We start from the raw sequence: 20,633 nt of genomic DNA, 5'->3' as shown, positions 1-20,633 counted from the left end.
GGGGAGAGGGGGAGAGGGGGAGGGAGAGACAGGGAGATACTGAGGCGACCAAATCCTTAAGATCAGATCTTCCGTATAATTAACCACACAGCTTCCTGGGTTGCTAGGAGACCAAATAGAGATGAGGGGAAAAGAAGAAAAAGAGACAGAGAGAGGGAGAGAGAGAGGGAGAGAGGGAGAGAGAGAGAGGGAGAGGGAGAGAGAGAGAGGGAGAGAGCGCACAGCGTATGGACCCACACACATGTACAGAGAGACAGGCTAACAACCATTTCAGGGCGCTATGATTTCAGTCACAGAAGAAGAACAGGGTTTGGGGGACATGAATGCATGTCTGATATTTAGGGGATTTGCTAAAAAATATAACATATAACATTTTTTGAAAAAAAAGCTTAAAATAGGTATATATATATATATTTTTTTAAAGTCAAAATACATAGACTGAAAATTGTTTTGGAATAAAGGGAGAAGGTCAAAAACCTTTAAATAGCTATAAGAAGTCCAAAAATATTTCATTAAAAAATGTAATATAAAGTCAAAAAAGTCAACAATCAAAAAAATATGGGAAAGAAATATTAGGTAAAAAAAAGTTAAATTATGTTATATCAAAAAAAGTCATGGAAAAAAGTCAAATAATATTTGTCAAATATTTTGTAAAAACAGTTTTAAAATATTTGATTGAAAACTGTCAATGTTTAATATCAATAAACTTTAAAAACAAAATGTTAGGTCACAAATATTATGAAAAACAAAGTCAAAACAATGATTTGAAAAAAATATATATACATATGGCCTTCATCTGGTCTCTTTTAACTTAATGCTTACTTCCTAGTTCTTTCAGGGTTGAGAAACAATTTTGGTTTGAAAACATTCACAATAATATTCATAGTTATCCCAAATAAATGTTTCCTTTCTCTGGGCCATTGTGTCTTTTGTTGCTTGCGTCAATCTGTTGTGTGTATTGTGCATAATAAATCCATTGATTTCCAGAAACAACCATCAATCAACTATCATTAAAGGTCCTCATCACATACACTAATGAGAATGGACGTTGGATGCGTTCATGCTGTCATCCCTCGTTCAATAACTCACTGAATGACGGCTTGCTGAAGGCGATCTCGCTGAACGGGGCGCTGTTCCTTTAAATGGAGGGAGAGGATGGGGAGACGAGGGAGGGAGAGAGAGAGGGAGAGAGAGAGAGAGATGACAGGAGAAAAGAGAGAGATGTAGTAGAAAAGGGGGGTCGCGTGTGCACCTTCTCTTTGTCTTGCAGAGGGTTGCGTGGGATTCGAACGAAAGGAAGAACAAAAGTGATTTCAGCTTCAAATCTGTCTGGGATTTTTTTCTCACGAGGAAGTCTTTTGTGATTTTCTGGAGAACATTTTGGACATGAAACCACAGGCAGATATCTCCACTGCTGATGCTCAATTGTAAGGAACTCAAAAGGATTCCAATGGGAAAAAGTCAACTGTCTTGAAGATTTTTTATTCTTGAAAAAGCCTTTGAATTACTTGTTATTGTCACGAGGGACTTCTAAGGCTGCGACAACCGGAAGGTTTTTCATGTTGACTCTTGGGCAATAATTGCAATCGTGGTTGTTCCATTGAAATATATAGATGCATTCAACCAACTCATCTCAGACTTCATCTCAGACGCTACTTCTGTTTCATTTAATGAAGTGTGATGTATAAAAAGTGAGCCAACCGTTGAGGTGCAATGCAATGAGTCATTTCTCTAATTCTTATAATTATTCAACATTGAATATCTTCGGCTTCTGCTTCTTAGTCCAGCCGGAGAGCGACTGAGAGGAGAAAATATCATTCTAATCCTTCTATATAAACCTAAAGAAAAAGACCCCCCGCGCCCCATCACTACCTGTTGATTGACAGCTATTTAACCTCCAAACACAAACCAGAAGTGGGAGAAAATAAGACGTGAAGATGGCACTGAAAGACGGAGGAAAAGAGCAGTGGCGCGTTAAAACCGGGGACCATCTGGGGGCCAAAGCCGTAGTAGCGGGGGCCCCTGCGGCAGACGGAGGAGTGGTGGTGGAGGTCAGGGAGAAGAAGGGACCTCTGCGGGCCGCGATACCCACAATGCCCTTCCCTCTGGCCGTCATCTGTCTGTTCCTGAACACCTTCATACCTGGACTCGGTGAGTTCGCCTCTCCTCTCGTTTTCTGGAGTCGGCGTTTGTGTTTGTGAAAGTCGACGAATAAACTTAAACTAGAAGTCTCTCCATTGCGCCACTATTCCACCATATTCTCCATACAACAAATACGTTTGTATTTGTTACTAAAAGCTTTTCTGGATTCTTTGTGCCTTTTCCTGCAAACGAATCGTTACATACAGCTTTTCAAAATAAACCTCTGCCTCCATGCGACACTATTTCAACAAGTGCAATTTGTATTTAGATTTTTGGACCATTTTGTACTTCTTTACCAAAGTATTGCCTCGTTGACAGAATAAGTTGCCATAAGTCTCTGTGTGCCGTTCATTCAGTCCCGGCAACGTAAATTTAATTTAAAAACTTTCTGCAAATTCTCCCATCAATAAGGTCCGTCTCTTTCACTCTGGTTTCTCTGATGGGGGTGCGGATACTTTTCTTCTGTTAGGTTGCCTCCTTGCCGCTTAATCCTCCTCAATTTCTGTGTAAGGTAAGATTATTTAACAACATGTGTTGGCAAAGGACACACACACACAAAATGAAAACGAAAATAAGTGTACGAGAAAACACAAATCCGAAGTAATTAGAAGCAAAAATCAGATCGTGTGAGTCGAGGACAGAATCAATGGAGAGAGATTTCTCCATCGTGATCATCAAATATCCGAACATTTCTCTGACATATTGCTTTCAAAAATGACACCAACATTTGAAAAGCACCGAGGTGACACCTCATCTATGTGTGTGTGTGTGTGTGTGTGTGTGCAGCACGAGTGTGTACGTGGGTTGGACTGAATGCCTTGACATTTAAATTGAACGGCTGCGGGTTAGTTGCCATGACGACGCTGACTGAAGCGAACACAAAGCACCGAAAACGGTGTTTTCAACGCCGCTCGGCTCCGGCTGAATGAAGGCTGCTGCTTCTTCTCTTCGACCTCCTGCTGTAAGAATGAAAAAAACAACAACTATTTGACGAGTAACTGCAACTTAAAAAAAAGCTCAAAGTAAAAGCTCAACATTTACTTTCCTGGTGTTTGATTTAGAGGGTCGGTCACCACGGGAAGGAAACGCATTAACATCAACACCTTGAAAGTCCTTTGTTTGTTTCACCGCCGCATGCAGCTTTGTTGTAAAAGGATTGACGGGTTTAAAACGTAGAGAGAGAAACGTGTGTGTGTGTTATTTAAGACACTACATACTGTAATGCATACTAATGTTAAAGTCCGGGAACTTTCATTATCTGTTGATTTGGGCCGTTTTTGTTCCTTTAGAAAACCATTGAGCCAACTTTCCCCGGAGGTTCTGCGAGGTGCGAAGGCGGCTCTGGTTCTGCTGGGACACTTTACCTGATCGTGACGCGTCTTTTAAGCAGCGGCTCTTCGTTTGGGGGATTAGCCTTGTACATTGTGAATGCTGCCAGGAGTCATCGGTCTGTTTCTGGGGCCGTTTCAAAGGCTCGGCCTGTTTGCAGAGTCGGTTTTCATTCACGTTGACCCAAAAAGGAAAAGCTGCAGTATCACGTTTCGACGCTTTCTCTCTAAAGTCGAGGTTCATGTGGCTCCACACTGCTCAGTCTTCTCTCTTTCTCCTCGTTCCTTCCTGAAGACCTCCGGGTTTGTTTTAATCTCTCTCTACATGTCACGTTCTATCTCTGTGTCTTTTACACTCCATCATTAACCTCCCACACTACTAGTGGGGGCTTTGTTGAGTTCTCTGTGTAATTACAGTCATTAGTCTGGCTTATATCTATGCACACGCACACACACACACACACACACACACACACACACACACACACGCATGCAAAACACAAGGAGTCTAAGGGCTCTTCACACATGATGGATTATGAAGATTATGAAGATTTAATCAAGTATAAGTGCAGTGGAGGATTGTTGAGCACAGATACAGAAGCTCGCTTTTCTTTCAGTGGATATTCTCGCACGGCGAGCTGTTTGCGTGCAGTTTGAGAGGCGCTGCATGCGGCTCTGCAGAGACGTCAGCTGTTTTGGGTTTTTTTAACCGCTTTGATCTTTCCCGTAGAAAACTCTTTCTTTCATTAACGGGACATTTCCTTCAAATGACAGCTGCCGTGTTTGAATCCGTGAATAACGTTTGTTTGATTAGCTGAGATGAGATGAGAAGGTTTTGGGCGCAGTAAGTGGAACAAAGCTTTGCTCTTCAAAGGCGCCGCTGATCAGACAGTTCGTAGGCTCATCGCAGTAATTCAACGGATCAAGTTCTCTAGTTTTGCTCCCATTAATAAAACGACGGTAGAAAGCCGTGCACTGTTAACTGTTAATTGTATCCCGTATGTGGATTCAACGCCCAGTGACTCTTGCACTGCAGAGACGGCGACCAGCTGGTGAACGCAGTAAAACATTTAGCACATAGAGAGACGCAAAGTTCCCTCAGGAGGCCGAACGGGAGATTCCTCAAATGTTTACAATTGAAACTGTAACTTAACCCGTCCCTCGAGCCTCTGCAACCCGCAGACATTTATATATATATTAATGATAATAAGAGTCACCCCTGAGGTCACCATGGTCAGGTCATCTGCTGGTGGGCGCGGCCTCTGACCCCGAAGGCCGCCCTAGCCGCCTTCGAAAAAGAGCGTCGAGTTGTGATCGAATGGAAAAGTAAATAACTTCATCTCCCCTTTTCCACGTGAAAGCTTTTTTTGTTTTTTTTCCACGTTGTTTTTCTTTTTTCGCCGGGCGTCTCCCTGTTTCTGGGACCGAGCTTGGAGTTTGACCACTCCAAATAAGGCAGCGAAGGGCATGTGAAAGTAAATATTATGGCGTGCAGTCGGAATGGACAGAGATTATGGGACAAGTTGGGACGTCTGTGTCTCTGTAGAAAGATTCGTCCCGACAGAGCCCTCAGTTTAGTCATCGCAGAGAGATATGGAGAGAAAAACGGAGAAAGTCATAAAGAACTCGTCGCTCTGGAGAAGCAAGACGTGGGTCTGCGTCGCATTCGCTGTTTGCTGCGGAGTAGCAAAGATTACGGGAAGTTAATGCTGATGTTCACTGTACAAAGGGTCAAATTCACGTGTCCTGTATTCCTCAGGTTGTCATGGAAACGCCCTGTTATGAAATAATGCGATTTGTCCCACACAGACACACACCGCGCGGCGCCCGTCAGGGTCTAACCCTTCAGATAACTAGATGAGGGGGTTTATTGGATTGGATTCGGGGCGGACGCGTGCAGCCCGCGGGGATAACGCTGTTTCGAAACGGTGGGCGTGCGCCATCACGTGCGGTTCCTCGGTGCCCTTTTCCCAGGAATGGATCCGCCGCCGTCGAGGCCAGATACTCGCGACCTGGCGCCCACTTGACATTTACTCAGGCAGCGGGCGCCCGGAGCGAGACGTCAATGTGTTCAAGCATCTCCGACACGACAATCTGAACCAGTTCGTCTCAGCCGATCCGAGTTTTCATGGGGTTGATTTGTTTGCTTGTTGCTGTGTTATATATCCAAGGAGATGGATGAGCTCCACCTCATCACGCAGGCAGGAGCCCCTGATGCGTTTGGATCCTGCACAGAGAGATGAGATCTCTCAGCAGGACGGTTGATCCTGTTTTCTTTCCGTCCCACAGGTACCTTCATCTCGGCCTTCGCGGTGCTGTGCGGCGCTCGCAACGAGCTGATCTCCGAGCGAGGGGTTTGTTGCGTGTTCTGGCTCAACGTGGCGGCGGCCCTCATCCAGATCCTGACAGCCGTGGTCATGGTGGGGTGGATCATGAGCATCTTCTGGGGAATGGACATGGTCATCCTGGCAAGTCAGTGACGGTCCATTGGTTCCATGAGTCGGTTGAACATCTTGATCTTAGTTCATGTTTTTTTCCAGCCGCATCAAATTCGCTCGACTTGTTTCTCCAAAGGGGACAAAGGTCCTTTTCGTTCTTCTCACGTCTCTGCGAACGCATTGGACGGGTTGAGATGAGAATAGTGCTGCACCCGTATTGCCAAAGAAATAAGAAAAACTATAGAATTGTGCCAGCAAATCGTAAATATTCTTCCTGGATTTTTCTCAGATGTAAAAAAAAAAAAGATAGAAAGAAAAATAGCGGTTGTGACAGAGATGGGAGGTATAATTATACCGCCTTCTCTGTCAGCAAGTACTGAGTTCTCCTCCGGCATGTGTGTGTGTGTGTGTGTGTGTTCTCTCTTTGAATTACCACCACGCTCTCTCCTTTGTGTGTGCAAGATAATTGCTCCCCGCGTGTGCAACCCCAAAGCATGTTGGTATGTAGAAGCCTGCAGAAATCCATGTGTCCAGGTGTGTGTGCGCAGCAGTGGGTGCCCCCCACGGTGAGGGTTTCACCCCTCACCTGTTTTCCAGGCCTCCAGCCACACAATTTTCATTCAACTGTTGGCTGCTTGAAAAGCTCCTGTGTGCGTTACTTCTCCTCCTGCCCTCCGGTGGGACTGAGCTGCTGCACGTGATCAACGGACTCTTTCTTTCGTCTCCGATGTTCCACCGCGCTCCAATCTGCGTAGTGATCATGGTGTTATCTTCCTCACACTGATTGCTTCTTCCTTTGGGCGATCAGCGGGAGGAAGACCTGCCTCTTTTCCCCGTAATGATCGTTCGTATTTGTTCCCGGACTTTTTTCCCCCTTTGGTTCTCGTCTCCATGTTTCTGCTCATCGATCCGACCAACCAGGCTCACGTTGCTGCGTGTGCATACATTTTATCCCGTAATGTATCTGAGGTCGGCTCATGTCGAACGATTTATTTATTTTTTGTTCCCGGTTACGGGAACTATGTGTGGGAATTTAGTTTTTTTGGCTTTGACTCAGTCGATGTGCGTGATGATACTTGAAAAGCATGAAGCTCACAGTTTGTGTCACTAACGGTCTCTTCTTCTCTCCCCTGCGTCGCTGAAGTTTCTGATGGTAAGTGTTTCTCTTTCCTTCTTCTTCTTCTGTAAGAAACGTTACATCACATTAGAGCTCGCATCCGCCACGGTCTTCATCAGCAGTGATGATCCGATGACGAAGACCATGTAAGGGGGTTGAAAGCCTCACGGCAACTCAGCTAATTCCATCCGCCGATGAATGTGAGCGCATCGCAAGCAGAAAGAGTACTAGTTGTAATCGGGCGAAAGAACCGACAATTAAGAGACGGAAGCCTCATCAGAGGAGATGAAACTCAGGTAAATACATATCTAATAAAATATTATGAACAAAATAGGCCGTGGACACACACACACACACAACGATGTCCCTTTGCAATGACTGGTGTTGTGGGTGAACGGATGAAGTGTTTTGCACACTGAACATAACTGGTTGCAGGAAAAAAATCCAGTCATTCGGGTTTTATTGAGAGCAGTTGGAAGCTTTCAGGAGGCAAACTGCTGACTGGTGTTATTAAAGGAGGCAGATAAGATGCAGAGTGCAGCCTCCACGGGGTTCGTTGTTTAAAGAGTGAGGGATTCCTCTGCGTGTTTACGTTTCTCCCGTTGATCCTCACCAGATCACCGGCGAGATCTTCCATCTCATCAATAAGAGAAGTTTATCATCAAAGTCCATTTATCACCATAATATCAGACTGTTCTCTCCCACTGTGGGGAAACTGAGGGAGTTGCTTGTCAGCCAGTAGTAATGATGCTGCAGCCGAGGCCCCATCGCGCCGGTTCCTTCATTTATCTCAATTAAACGAAACAGAGAAAAGCAATTATTGTCAGATGCTCAAAACGAATACAGAGAAAATGACGTGGAAGCGCTTCAGGGACCCTCTCAGCTGGGGCCATGAAAGCCGCATTAAAGATTGTGCAATTATTTCTTACCTCTGCTTTCCTCCTCAGGCTGCAGAGACCAGAGTCTTCCTCAGGACGTCTAAGAGTCACAGGGACCCCCCCCCCCCTTCATCTATGTGATGACCAGCAGCTTTCTGTCCATTCAAAATGAATCATCCACGTGGGGGGAAAAGAAAGGACTGAGAATACATTTACATTTGATTTAAAAGGATAAAAACGAGGAAAAGGAGAAAAAATGTGGTTACAAGACAAAAAAATGTTGTTGTTTTTTGGTGAATTATAACTTTATGTGAGAAACACGCTACATGTTTCCTACATGACGGGGTGGAGGAGGTAAAGGACGAAGGAGTGTGGGAGAAAATGAAGGTGTTGATTTGCATTGTTTATTCAACAACATAAAGTCATATGTAACTTCACTCACTGAAACCAGAAGTCGACCGCCCCGTGCACAAGCCACTCTACCAGAGCAGCTCGTTGGGACGCTGAGGACATCTTCTCCATCTCCAGCGCCGCACGAAATCATGCGCACTTCACACGAAATCCGCCGGAGACACGAGATCACGCCGATGACGTTCTCAGAGTATTCAGCAGCGTGATCGGGATTTGCGATCTGACGGATCAGCCGACGCGGTTGTTTTGTAGCTGTGGTATTTTAGCGTTTTACTGTGACAGCAAACACATCTTTAACACGCCGCGTCTCAGCGCCGCTCACGAGGCGCGCGTCACCCTAAAATCACAGCGGCTGCGTGAGAAATGAATCGCGCCTTCTGGCGCGTCGGCGTCGGAGGGATATTACACGTTATTAGAACATGGAATCCAATAAACAATATGCCGCTCCGGGGAACCGCACTCAGTATGAACCTTTGATATTCCACTGGTTTTAAAGGTCAGAAATGAGCCATTTTCTCATCCAACCAGAACTACGTGAAAAACGTCATGAACTGGTTCTACAAGAAGTGGAAAATTCCCATTAAGAGATTTGATTCATTTCAAAGAAAGAAAACAGGCTGTTCAGTCAATGTTGTGTGTGTAAATTGTGTATGTAAATGAAATGTATCATTATAATTATATCGATGTTTGGGTGTTTGTGTGATTTTCATATCATGAACTCGGTTCCGTCCATTGTGACTCCATCACAAACCTGCAACGCACAGAAGTCGCCTTGGAACTGTTGATCCAAACGAAGCTTTTCCCCTGACGCCTCATCGGCGTTCGCCTGGATTGTTTCCCAGAAAGAAAAAAAAACGGAGAATCAGGAGAACAGGAGAATCGAACCACGATAACGGAAAGTGGATCGAAACCAGTGCGTCGAGTTCACAGGAAGCTCAGTGGCTGCTGAAAAGACTCCAACTGGAGCAGCTGATCGGAGCCCTTAAAACTCCAGTTGTGCCTCGATCAATTATTCAATGTTCCTACCCAACTTTCTCATCTTTTTTCTGTACTGACTACGATGCCAATGCTGTTTTCCGGTGAACCTCTGTGCGTTTTAATAGTCTTCACCTTCTTTGCCAAATGCCTTTTTTAGGAGCGCTGCTGGATGACGACGTGTGTGTGTGTGTGTGTGTGACACAGATGGTGATGGCGATGTGTTGATGTTCTTTGCCTCACGCACCGGCGGCGCTTTGCCAGGCGTTTGTGTAGCCGGCGGTGCTGATTTGCTTCGTGTGGGTCCGGGTGCAGCTTGTAGAGCTTTATTGGACACTTGGGTGTAACGATGGTGACGTTGTGCCGGCTTCTAACATTGTGGCTTGAAACTGTGACTTTGGCTGAATCATTAATAAAAACGTATTTCTGAATACGGTTAATGCGTTTGAAACTAATCATGAGGACAACCTGTAACAGAATAAATACTGGTGATAAAGAGAACTTAAAATGACCAAAAACCAAAAACAATCCTCAATTTGTTCCCTGCAAACGGATGAAATGTGTCACTTCCACCGCTGAGTGATCATTTCTTAATATTTGATGATTCCAGTGCAGCTGACCCCCGCGTTCTCATTTAAAACGAAACAAAGTAATCAGTTTCCATGGCAATTGTGAAAATGATCTTATTACCCATCTGCGCGGGGACGCCGGTGGCGAGGACACAAGGATGCAAGAGAAGTCAAAATCACTACTTATTTGCCACACTGTGGCTTTTTCAGCTTTGAATGGCTCAGACTCTCTGACGTCACGGGAGTCACGCCGCGGCCTCCGGGGGCCCCGTCTTACAAGATGCATTCTGGGTAAAAGGAGCAGATGGCCGGAGCTGATGAAACCGCGCAAGTCTCTTGGCAAAAGCAGACGCTTCCGAGAAAAAAAATATATATATATACTTAATGAATCCTGCGATGAGCGTATTGTGCCTTAAGTGAACAGCTCCATCCTCCTCTCACTGATTAGACACATTAGCATCAATATAATATACAAGTGTACCAGTGCCTAATGACCGCTGCTGCTCTGTGCAACCCCCCCGTCCCCCCGTCCCCCCGTCCGCTTACAGGATATTGTTCAATAAAGCAGAAATTACACTGTGGTGTGATTGTCTGTCTGGCTTCAGGCTGCTCATGTTCGGCTCGTTTTATTGGGCTGATGTCGGGGCCAACGGAGCGTTTTTCTTTTAGTCGGCACGTGGAAGCACGACACCAAAACACAAAGTGCTCAGCGAGGGACGGCTCTCGCTCTCAGCGGCATGATTCATTTGCCGGGTTAATTAAGCGCGTGTCTTGTCATTTCCCGGCTCTCGGCCAATTCCCCCCGTTTTGTGGCCCAGACGTGGCTAAATAAGGAAGAGGATCTTTGTCCGCGCCTCTTCGTACCGTATTTAGTTGTTTTCATCTCTTCCAAACGAAACATTACAACCTTCTGCAGGGTATTAAATCTGAGCCGTGTTTACGTCTGTTATAACTCCGCTGACAAACCATTTCATGTTTCCTCGAAGGGCTGCAACGCCTCTTCATTGACGTGAGGTCTCAGCAGCGTGGACCCTTCGACGCGCGAAGCTGCGCCGGAGCTAAAAACAGCAGAAGTGAATCCTGAGAAAAGAATTCTGAGCCGTTGGGTTCACCTTTTAGTAATCACCTAGAACGCACGCGCTGGATCTGCTTCGTACGGACAAAACATCACGAGGGACAAAGAATACAAATGTACAGCAGATTAGAAAAAAATAGATTTATTTTTTCTTTTCCCGCAGGCACAAACTTGGTAAAATCACTCTTAACGTTGGACATAAATCTTAATCTTAATGGTCACTTGGAAAACAGACTCGCTAAGCTAAGTCACAAACACACATCTGAAAACACAGACAGTTAAACTCGGGTGTGAAGTCACGTTTTTATACAGATGAATTTATCCGCCTAAAATTAAATTCCCCCTTCACCCAAAGGGCTTTGTCTTGCATCTACACATGATTGACATCCAATCTAAATCAAAACTTCCCCGCTACGTTGGTCCCGGCCAATAAGATGCCTCACACTGACCACATGACAGCGGGGCTACATTTACAGTTCAGTCCTATTTCACGTCTTTCCAACACAGCAAAGCAAAAACGCAAGAATCATCTCGGAAACATCGGCGAGGAGACCAGAGTCGCACCGGCTGACGTTTACAGATCAACTCCCGAACCGTCCGTCTCCCTCCTTCCACCCACCTCAAGTCCCCGCGTTGCCCCTCCCTCTCCAACCGACCGAATAAGTGTTGTCTTCACGTTGTTGGGGGGATGAGCTGCTGCCTCCGGGTAAGACGGCCGCCGCTCCTTCAAACCGCAACCTCGCCGCCGCCCCCCCCACGTGCTCCTCCCCTCCTGTCCACCGCGTTGCCCCGATCGGCTCAGGCCGACTGGCCGGGCGGCGTGCGGCCCTCCCAGTACCTCTGGTAGGCCGCGTGGAACATGTCCTTGCACTGCAGCTGCGCGTTGAGCCGGGCGCAGATGAGGAACGAGCCGCCCATCTTGCGGTGGAGGGAGTACGTCTCCTCGGGGGGGGGGGTGAGCCGGTGCTTGAGCATCACGGGGATGAGGTTGTGGATCCTCTGCGTGGTGGACTGCGACCCGAACTCAAAGCCGTCCGTGGAGGCGAAGGCCTCGCCGAGGATCATCACCGCGTCCACGTGGGCGCTCATCATTGCCTGGACACAGGGGAGGTAAAGGGGGTCAAGGGTCAAGGGGGAGGGGGGGGGGGGGGGGGGGCACGGGCTGCTTTTCTTGAGTTACTCACCTTGGACTCGTATCCCGTCAGGAACTTCATGTCGATGGATTTCTTCAGAACTCCCTCTCTGTCGCCCTCAGCGGCTGAACGGATTATCTACGGACAGGACGGCGACTGTTAGCGACGCCTCTCCTCGCCGTGCATCTCTGGACATGTTTTAACAGCTCACCTTGTTTCCACCAAAAGTAACTGTAATCATTACCGCTGGAAATAGAACCGACGGCGCTGACGGGCTTACCTCGATGTAGTCATCGGTGAAACTCAGATCAAATCCCCTCGTGGCTCCAAAGTCCAACAGCGCCACCTGGAGACACAATCCCACTCAACATCACATTCTCCGAGTGACGGGAACCCTCGGCCCGGCCGGCGCACTCACCCTGTGGGTCTGCGGGTCGTAGAAGAAGTTGGACCAGTTGGGGTCGGTCTGCATGAAGCGGAACTCAAACAGCTCCCGGAGGCACAGCAGCAAGATGTTGTGGCAGATCTGAGACGGGAAAGAAAAGCGGACGACGTTCACCGCGCTGAGGTAAACGGGGGCGGGGAGGATGAAACCAGCGTCCGACCCGTACCTCGTTCCTCAGCTCCTGCGTGAGGCCGGCGGCCTGGTCCAGGGGAAACCCGGGGACCAGCTCGGTGGTCAGGACGTGGCTGCCGGACAGCTCGTCGATCACCTCGGGCACGTAGAAGAACGGGTGGTCCTTCAGCAGCTCCCTGGGTCGCCACGGGAGACGAGAGACACAGATCCAGGTTAAGTGGCCGTGCAGTCCACAGATCGCAATATGCATTTAGTAAAGTAAGCTGGCCGTCGCTCCGCCGACCTTGAATTAAGGAGACGTGTGTGTCTGTGTGTGTGTGTGTGTGTGTGTGTGTGTGTGTGTAACACGAGTCTCCTGCTGTGCGCTCCGTGGGAGCGAGACGGCACATTGCAGCAACTGAGCTGCAGCCTTAAAGGAGCTTTTGAGGGTTTAGCAATATAGCGAATAACGAAAATAAGCTACAAAATGGCCTTTATCCACTGCGAGGCCGGAACTGTTGACATTCGGATTTTTCCGGCACATTTTCCTTTGAATCTGGCATTTTTCTACAAATATTATTATTCTCTCGTTGGACAAGTGTCCATCGCACGGAACCTACAAACAACTCACTTGAATTTCTTTGCACACTTTGCCTCTCGGATGTAATCGCACTCCAGTTCCAGCTCCCTTCTCATCACGTCTATCAGGTGCTCTGGAAACAGACCTGCAGCGGGACACAACACGCACACGCACACACACACACACACACACAGTGAGACACAGCATTACAGATGCAGAGTTGAAGAGTGCAGTCGGGTCGCCTGTGCATGCTTGTTTTGGAAGCTGTACCTTCGGGCAGGGCATTGCTGAGATTGAGCACGGTCATCAGGTTGTTGACGTCACTGTGGATGCTCTGAGCCACGCCGGGGTACTGGGAACACGGCAACCACAGAACGTCTCGGGCTTACTTTCGCTTTGTCATTAAATGAGGTCATTAAATTAGTCATTAAATGAGGTCATTAAATGAGGGAACACACCGACTCTGGCGTCTGATCCAACGGTCAGATTCCGTGTGAGATGTGAAATCTCTCTGTGAAGTGAAGCGCGCACACACACACACACACACACACACACACACACACACACACACAGTCACAGCGTACCTGTATTTTCATGGCCACGTCCCTGCCGTCCTTCGTCCTCGCCAGGTGAACCTGGCCGATGGACGCCGCTGCAAATGGCCGGTCCTCGAACGAGTCCAGCTTGTCCCTCCAGTTGGGGCCGAGGTCGCTGTTCAGCGCTTTCTGCGCAAACACACACACACACACACACGTTTAGAATTATGGTGCCGTTGCATCACTGGTTAAAGGGTGTTTTTACAGCGGCCCTCATGATAAAAATCACGTGAATAATGTTTTATCAGAAGCAGCCTTCAATGACGTTTGCAGCGGCTTTAAGAGAAATGATATAGTTTCTTATTACATCATCAGGTGAAATGTGTGACGGACGTTTCCAATTCAATCCAAATACAACTACAAATAAATGAAAGGCACAAATCTCATGACTCACCGTCATTTGCTTGATCGGCATGAAGTCAGCGCTCTGTCGGACGCGCTCAAAGACCTTGGCGAGTTGAGGGTTGATGAACGCGTCGTCTGAGACACAGAAACACAACTGAGTTCCGGCGCTTTTGACCTCTAAGGGTCGACGTCATTTCAAGCCGCTGGTAAAGGGTACGACGGTTGAGCAGATGTAAGGAGGCGGACGCGGGGACTGTGTTCGTTCAGCTGTGGAGATTTCACCTTTGAAGAACCACCTCGCGGGTGAAGCAGAGATGTGCTCGCTCAGCAAACAAACAACAACAACAACAACACACACGAGGTCAACCGGCTGTGCTGGGAGCTGCTTAGCAAACACGGCACGTCCTGCGTCCTGTTCTCTCCTCCTACGGCCTTTTTAAATGCGTGCGTGTTCACCGACATGTTCTGAACTCCGCTGCCAAAAGACAAAAGGTCTCCGTCCGCAATCGGGCAGCGGCGGTAAACAAAGCCAGCGGCGTGTTGCCCAGTCCGGTCACCCGATCCCTGTGTACCAACGCCGGCTCTTCCGCCCTTGAACTCTTGCGGCTTCTCGCGCGCGCGAACAGCGGGTCACGCACCTTGAATGCTGAGCATCTGGCCCAGCTTCAGCGCGGCGCCCCGGACCTTACACAAGGTCCTGACGATGCGCTCGGCGTTGGCCTCGGACAGGAAGGGGCTGGAGTCCAGCACGCCCTTCTTGTCTTCTCCTGCGGGAAAAGACACCAAGTGGAGAGGATTTTTGGGGGCCACGTCTCTCGATCAACAGTTGTGTGTGTGTGTGTGTTTGTAGATGTGGGTCAGTGGGTCGGCAGGCGGCGTGTTTCAGGGCCCGTTCATGTGGGTGTGTCAGTGTTACCTGCTGTGCCGGTGTGTCTCATGGTCTTCTTAGCGACCTCGGCCAGTGCTCCAAACCCCAAACCCACAGCCAGACCTGGTGGAGACACACACCAAACAACACAACGGCGTAACACAACTCCATAGAGCAAGTTCAGCTGGGAAAACCTCCTTTTAGTGGCTCAAACTGTTTATTGGCAGTACGGCTTTTCACCATAAAAGTGTTATTCTCATCATAATAACATATGAAACAGAAGATCATCAGGGCAGATCGGTACTAAAGAACGTCGGCGGAGCTGCAAACAGCTGCAAACGCAGTTAAGCTCCTGAAATACGTAATCCTCTGAAGCGGTTATCTCGGCGGACGATGGAGGGGAAAAGCAAGCGAGTCGTGGTCGGACTGTTTCGGGAGCCGGCTCCTCCGACCCTTACGTAACTCGGCATTACGTGAGCGCTTAGTCGGCGGTCTCGCAGGCAACGGATCTCCGATTGCAGACGGCGGCGGTGGGAGGGGCCAGGACGCGGCGCCTTCGGTTACGGTTCTTCTCCAGAGAATTAAGAGTAAATAATGAATTAATTTTATATGGTAACACTTCAAAGCAATGAAAAATGTAATGAATGAAGAAGGTAAACTAAGAAACAGATAAAATCAGATAAAAGCTGTTATTCAGAACTCGTCAACAAAGAGTGAAGGACGGACAGGAGGTCAAAATCTCTAAATGTTACCAGTGTCAACACGCCCGGTTCCTCCGTACTTTCCTTTATCTATCGATCTTATTTCAGGCACAGGAAACGGATTAAAAGTGGAACTTCTTTATTAGGGTATTGAAACCATTTAAATCTGCTCGTTGGTGCCAGTCGTTTGTGTTTGGGGTCACAGCTAATGGGCTTAGAGAACAGGCAACATGGTCAGACAGAAGATTAACCAACAACAATATGCAGCGCAAACGCACACGGATCTCACTGCAGCTGCTGCTGCGCTCGCTTTCATTTTTTACGTCGGCCATAACAAACGTCTATTAATAAGGCCGCATGGCCTTGACCCAAATACGGAGTGTTTGTTTAGAAGCGAGTGCAGTCTCGGGTTGCCTCTCGGTGGGACGTTTGTAACACTTATTGACAGTATTATGTGTGACGGTTTTAACAGAGGTTTGTGCTAGAGGTCATAGGGTCATCAAAGTCCAAAGGTGCAAGCACGTTAAAACTTGCTTTGAAGTGCTGTGGCAACATTCCTGCAGGCTGTTTTTTTTTTCTTTCTTTAAGCTTCACGCTGTCGGCATTCAAACGTGAATATCGGATCTTTTCATTATTGACTGCAGACTTTGGAAGGACGGCTGCAGCTGACGCAGCACCGACCGGCCTGAACCCGCCCAGCGCACAGGAGGAGGGCGGTTCCGGGGCCTTTTTTAACAAATTCCTGTCACATTACGAGCAATAAACTAGCAATAACTCGCTTTTCTTGTAGGCAGCGTGAAGCCACAACATGTATTTCTTGTGTTCACAGATGTGCAAAAATACAGGAGGTTTGGGACGACGCAAGCTCCTTTGATTGACACTTTTTTTGCACCCTGCAAAATATCATTTAGGGATTCGTCCCATGAAGACTCTGTACAACAAATTATTTTACTGACTGCACCAACTCGCGTCCCTCCAGCTTCAGAGCAGCCAGCGAATCATTGACGCAGCGGCGCGACGAGGGGCTCAAAACGTACCTCCGAAGTTGGCCAGCCTGCCGAGCCGAGTCACCGGCACTTTCCTCTCTCTGGCTCGCTCGCTCAGCTGAAAGACAGAGACGGCTGAAGGACCTCGTTTCCCGCTCAGATCAACGTGCGTCTGGGATTGAGGGCGCGCGGCGCTAATCACCATCTGTTTGTGCGACTTGATCTCGGCCTTCTTGCCCTGGCGCGCTTTCTCCATGTCTTCGGCGGTGAGTCCCCCGACCGCGGAGGGGTCCTGGTGGTAGCTCCTCAGCTGCCCCCACAGATGCCGGCTGGGGCCGTGGCTGTAGAAGCGGCTGCCGCACACAGAGGAGCACAAGGCCGCTCGCCGTTATTCCCCCGAAGCACAAAATGAGTCCGGCCAGCGGGGCGGATACCCTACCTGGCGTCCTGGTGGTAGGACCTGGCGCGTCCGCTGAACTGCTTGCTGGGATCTTTGTACCCCTCAAACAGCGACGGTTTGGCGGCAAAGTCATGACTGCCCCCCGTTCCATCGCCTGCAAAGTCCGCGCCGTCCTCCCGGAACTCGGGGGCCGCGAACGCCGCGTCGTCCTGGGGGAAGTCGCCGTCGGACTCCGGCGAAGACGTCCGCTGCTGGCCGCTCAGCCCCTGGACGGACACGTGGACACTCTCATAGTTTTGCTCTCAACTTAAAAGCACAACACACGGCCAAGGCCGCGCACGCTGCGCGGGCGACTTCAACCGCGGGATTCACACGCGCTCCCACCTGCATCGTCGCCATGGCGGCAGAGAGGCCTTGCTCAGCGGCCGACTGCGCGCTTTGGACCGCAGCGCCAACTGCCGGGAGGCCTGAGCGACAATTAACGAGAAACACGCGGTAAAACGTTAACGGATCGTCGGTATTCACACAGCAAAACGTCACTGCACGTGAAGGGCTGCAAACCGAAACAAGGGAAACGTGCAAATTCATAGTTATTACGCCGGTAGGAAAAGGACTTTGCTCGATGACAGTCAAGTCGCCGACGAGTAGGACGTGCTCGGTGGCGACGGGCGGGTGGGCCTACCTGCTCCGCCGCGCAGGGCGCTGCCCTGAGTCTCCGCGACCGCCTGGCTCAACTTGGCCAGGCCTCGCATCACCAGCATCATATCTCCTGCCATGATGGACTGCGGACGAGAGGAGAAAGACGGGGACGTTAGTTACGGTCACTCGGATCGAGACGGCGCCGACAAAGAGGGACAACGAGGCCCTGAAACCTGTCGTCAACATTCAGGGGGAAGGGGGGGGCGCACGCAGCTGTCCCATCCTGAGGTGACCAGGACTTTAATACTTTGGCCTATAAATAGTCACCACCTCTCACCGCCGAGTGAGCAGCACACACACACACACACACACACACACACACAGTGTGCAGATATGTGGTTCCGTGCTGGGCGTGTCGCTGGAAGCAGGGTGGGAGGAGTCTGCGGGCCGCTGGCTGGACCAGCTATTCCTGTGCACGCTTTGTTCGACTGCCTACGCCCTTCACCGCTCGGTCTCTGCTTCCTTTCCAAATCCCCACTCCGCTGCCCCCCCCCAAAACACACAGCTGGAGCGTCTCAGAGTCCATTTTGGACGCAGGTAAAAGTAGCGTCCACTCGTCCCCCGTCGGCTCTTATTACAGAAATCACCCTGTATTCCTCTCATGCAACCTGCACTGTTCCCGAGCGCGTTTCAGAGTCACAGGGGGGGTTTTCGGAGGTGTGACGACATGCTTCGACACGGCTCAGCTGGGATTCGGGCCAGTGGAAAACAAGACGCTGCTGAAAGCTTCAAATGTGAGCGTGTGTGTGTGTGTGTGTGTGTGTGTGTCGCCACACACGTCCGCACACGGAGTCAGAAAGTGGGTCATCCGTCCTGCTTGAGAGCCGCACAGACTGACGACACGGATTCGTGTCTAATCGCCGTCTCATGTCCCTGTTATTGTTTGTCATTAACCGCGGGACGTTTCAGAAACTGGTTCTTCTGAACAAGACGGAGGATCCAGACCAACTTGAGAAAGTAGACGCCGCAGAATAAAAAGAGACAAAACAATACGTGTTTAGCTATGTTGAGTGTCAGTTGAAATCCTCATTTTAAGCGGAGTGAGCGGCCTGTAGGTATTTATGGGGACTTTTATGTTAACGTTGGCCGCTCAGAGGAACGGCCAGGTGTATTCAGGGAGTCAGCATGCAGAGCAGAACCGTCTCGGCTGAGAGCTCCGTTGCGAAAACATCCTTCGGAGATGTGAACAGTCGGATAAATCCATCTGACCAAATGGGGAAGACGCCGCGGTTTGTTGCCAAATGACAATCGATTGAGCAACTTCCCAGTCGTCAACGTGTGCGTTTCCTCAGCGTTTGTTTACAGGCGGCTTCACTCTGCGAAAGCACCTTAGTGGAACCAGAGGAGAAGTAAAAAAAGGTTCTGGTGCCCAGTGGGCGAGAGGTCACGACGAGGTATTTGTGGGGACCGGCCTGTGATCACACACACACACACACACACACACACACACACACACACACACACACACACACACACACACACACACACACACACACACCGCTGGTCCTGATCCAAATGTCAAGCTGCACCACGGCGACGCGGAGGAGAGCCGATCGAATCGACTCGTCCGCGTTGTTCCTCGACCAGTGAATCAAACGACGACTATTTTTATAATGTTCTTTAGTCTACAACTTATTCATTGAAATGGAATGTTTGGAATATTATTCACTGACTCACTTGAGGGATCAGTAACAAACCAAGAAAAAACATGAAGTTCTAGCTATTGATTAAAGGAGTCTGAGCCGACGAAGACTCATAAACATCGACCTTATTGATGACACACTCTCTCACACACACACACACACACACACACACACACACACACACACACACACACACACACACACACCGTGTAAAACTTTACTACTTGTGTAAAGTTCATTAGTTCTCACAAGTTGTTTCTCCTTCAGTCGTGTAAAATGAAACGAACCAATTCACGAAGTGTGTCTCAACTCCACGTGCAGATAAATCCATCAAACTTCTTCTTCTGTGACGTTTTTTAATCCGTAATTAACGCGCGTCCTCGTGGGCACGCGCGTTAAACAGCTGCTCTGCGTGTTTTATGAACAAAAACCAAAGAGGTAAACACCGCGCATCAGGTAAAGTTTGCAGAAGTGACGTAGCGGCTACACGAGCACGAGCACGGAGCTGTGGAATACAACCAAAACAACAACAACAACAATAATAATAATTAACCAAACAGCCGTTCCTAAAGTGCATGTGTTTTGCTCACCGGTAGCTGCTCTCTCTCGTCTCTCAAAGGCTCCGCTGTGTAATCTGGACAAATGCAACGCAACAGCGCGGTGACGTTCACGCGGGGGGGGCGGGGCGGGGGGTCTTTCGTGCACGGGACACGCTGCAGGTTGCGTGGCGCCCTCTTCCTCTTCCTGCTGCTGCTGGCTGGTGGATTTCTCCCCCCCCCCCCCACCAGAGAGGTCAAACCTTGTTTACCGACCTGCAACCAGAGCCGTGCATTGACGCGACCCGCGTGCACGTGATTCTGACTAACGTGCACGCAACATTAGAATAGTACATACATGTTTAGCATAAAGCTCAGCTGTTGTGGCTGTTTTGAATCTGTGTCACTGCGTCACTTCCGTCCCTTCACGTCCTGCGGGACCTCCGGGTCTCCTGCTAATGGAGCCTTAAAGTCAGTGGCGTTGTAGTTCATCTCCCAACGCAAAAACTTCATCCATGCGCGGCTCTGGTCTGCCCCGCCCCCTGCTCCTCCCCCTGCTCCTCCAGGGGGCGGGGCCCGAAGCGCGGCTTCTCATTGGTTCATAGGGCAGGAAAAACAAGGCGCATGTTTTCGCTGCGTCTCTATTTATTGTTGAGA

At 49.1% G+C, this 20,633-nt stretch overlaps 2 protein-coding genes across 6 annotated transcripts; one reads left to right on the top strand and one right to left on the bottom strand.

Moving 5' to 3' along the window:
- Positions 1 to 1,165: 1,165 nt before the first annotated feature.
- Positions 1,166 to 9,717, top strand: stum (stum, mechanosensory transduction mediator homolog). Of its 2 annotated transcripts, XR_013453417.1 has the most exons (3): positions 1,166 to 2,151; positions 5,760 to 7,061; positions 7,973 to 9,717. XR_013453417.1 is itself a non-coding variant. In XM_078093683.1 (2 exons), the coding sequence occupies exons 1-2, from the start codon at positions 1,938 to 1,940 to the stop codon at positions 5,948 to 5,950; spliced, it is 405 nt and encodes a 134-aa protein (XP_077949809.1). In that variant the 5' UTR covers positions 1,166 to 1,937; the 3' UTR covers positions 5,951 to 9,717. The 2 variants fall into 2 exon arrangements, 1 of the variants encoding a protein (XP_077949809.1); XM_078093683.1 differs by having other exon boundaries at positions 5,760 to 9,717.
- A 1,342-nt stretch (positions 9,718 to 11,059) lies between these two features.
- On the bottom strand, positions 11,060 to 20,515 carry coq8aa (coenzyme Q8A, genome duplicate a). Of its 4 annotated transcripts, XM_078093680.1 has the most exons (18): positions 20,335 to 20,508; positions 20,031 to 20,252; positions 17,781 to 17,880; positions 17,483 to 17,565; positions 17,138 to 17,364; positions 16,901 to 17,051; positions 16,750 to 16,816; positions 15,060 to 15,134; positions 14,782 to 14,910; positions 14,193 to 14,278; positions 13,787 to 13,927; positions 13,473 to 13,554; positions 13,254 to 13,347; positions 12,678 to 12,819; positions 12,485 to 12,592; positions 12,347 to 12,412; positions 12,118 to 12,204; positions 11,060 to 12,028 (listed from the first exon to the last, which is right to left on the bottom strand). In XM_078093680.1, exons 3-18 carry the CDS (start codon positions 17,872 to 17,874, stop codon positions 11,732 to 11,734), a joined length of 1,929 nt encoding a protein of 642 aa, XP_077949806.1. In that variant the 5' UTR covers positions 17,875 to 17,880; positions 20,031 to 20,252; positions 20,335 to 20,508; the 3' UTR covers positions 11,060 to 11,731. The 4 variants fall into 4 exon arrangements, with proteins under 4 accessions (XP_077949806.1, XP_040016519.2, XP_077949807.1 ...); XM_040160585.2 differs by having other exon boundaries at positions 20,031 to 20,515; XM_078093681.1 differs by lacking the exon at positions 20,031 to 20,252.
- Positions 20,516 to 20,633: the final 118 nt, after the last annotated feature.

This window comes from Gasterosteus aculeatus, chromosome 18 (assembly GCF_964276395.1).
Source record: "Gasterosteus aculeatus chromosome 18, fGasAcu3.hap1.1, whole genome shotgun sequence".
Classification (NCBI taxonomy): Eukaryota; Metazoa; Chordata; class Actinopteri; order Perciformes; family Gasterosteidae; genus Gasterosteus; species Gasterosteus aculeatus.
This window is presented reverse-complemented; position numbering and strand designations above follow the sequence as displayed.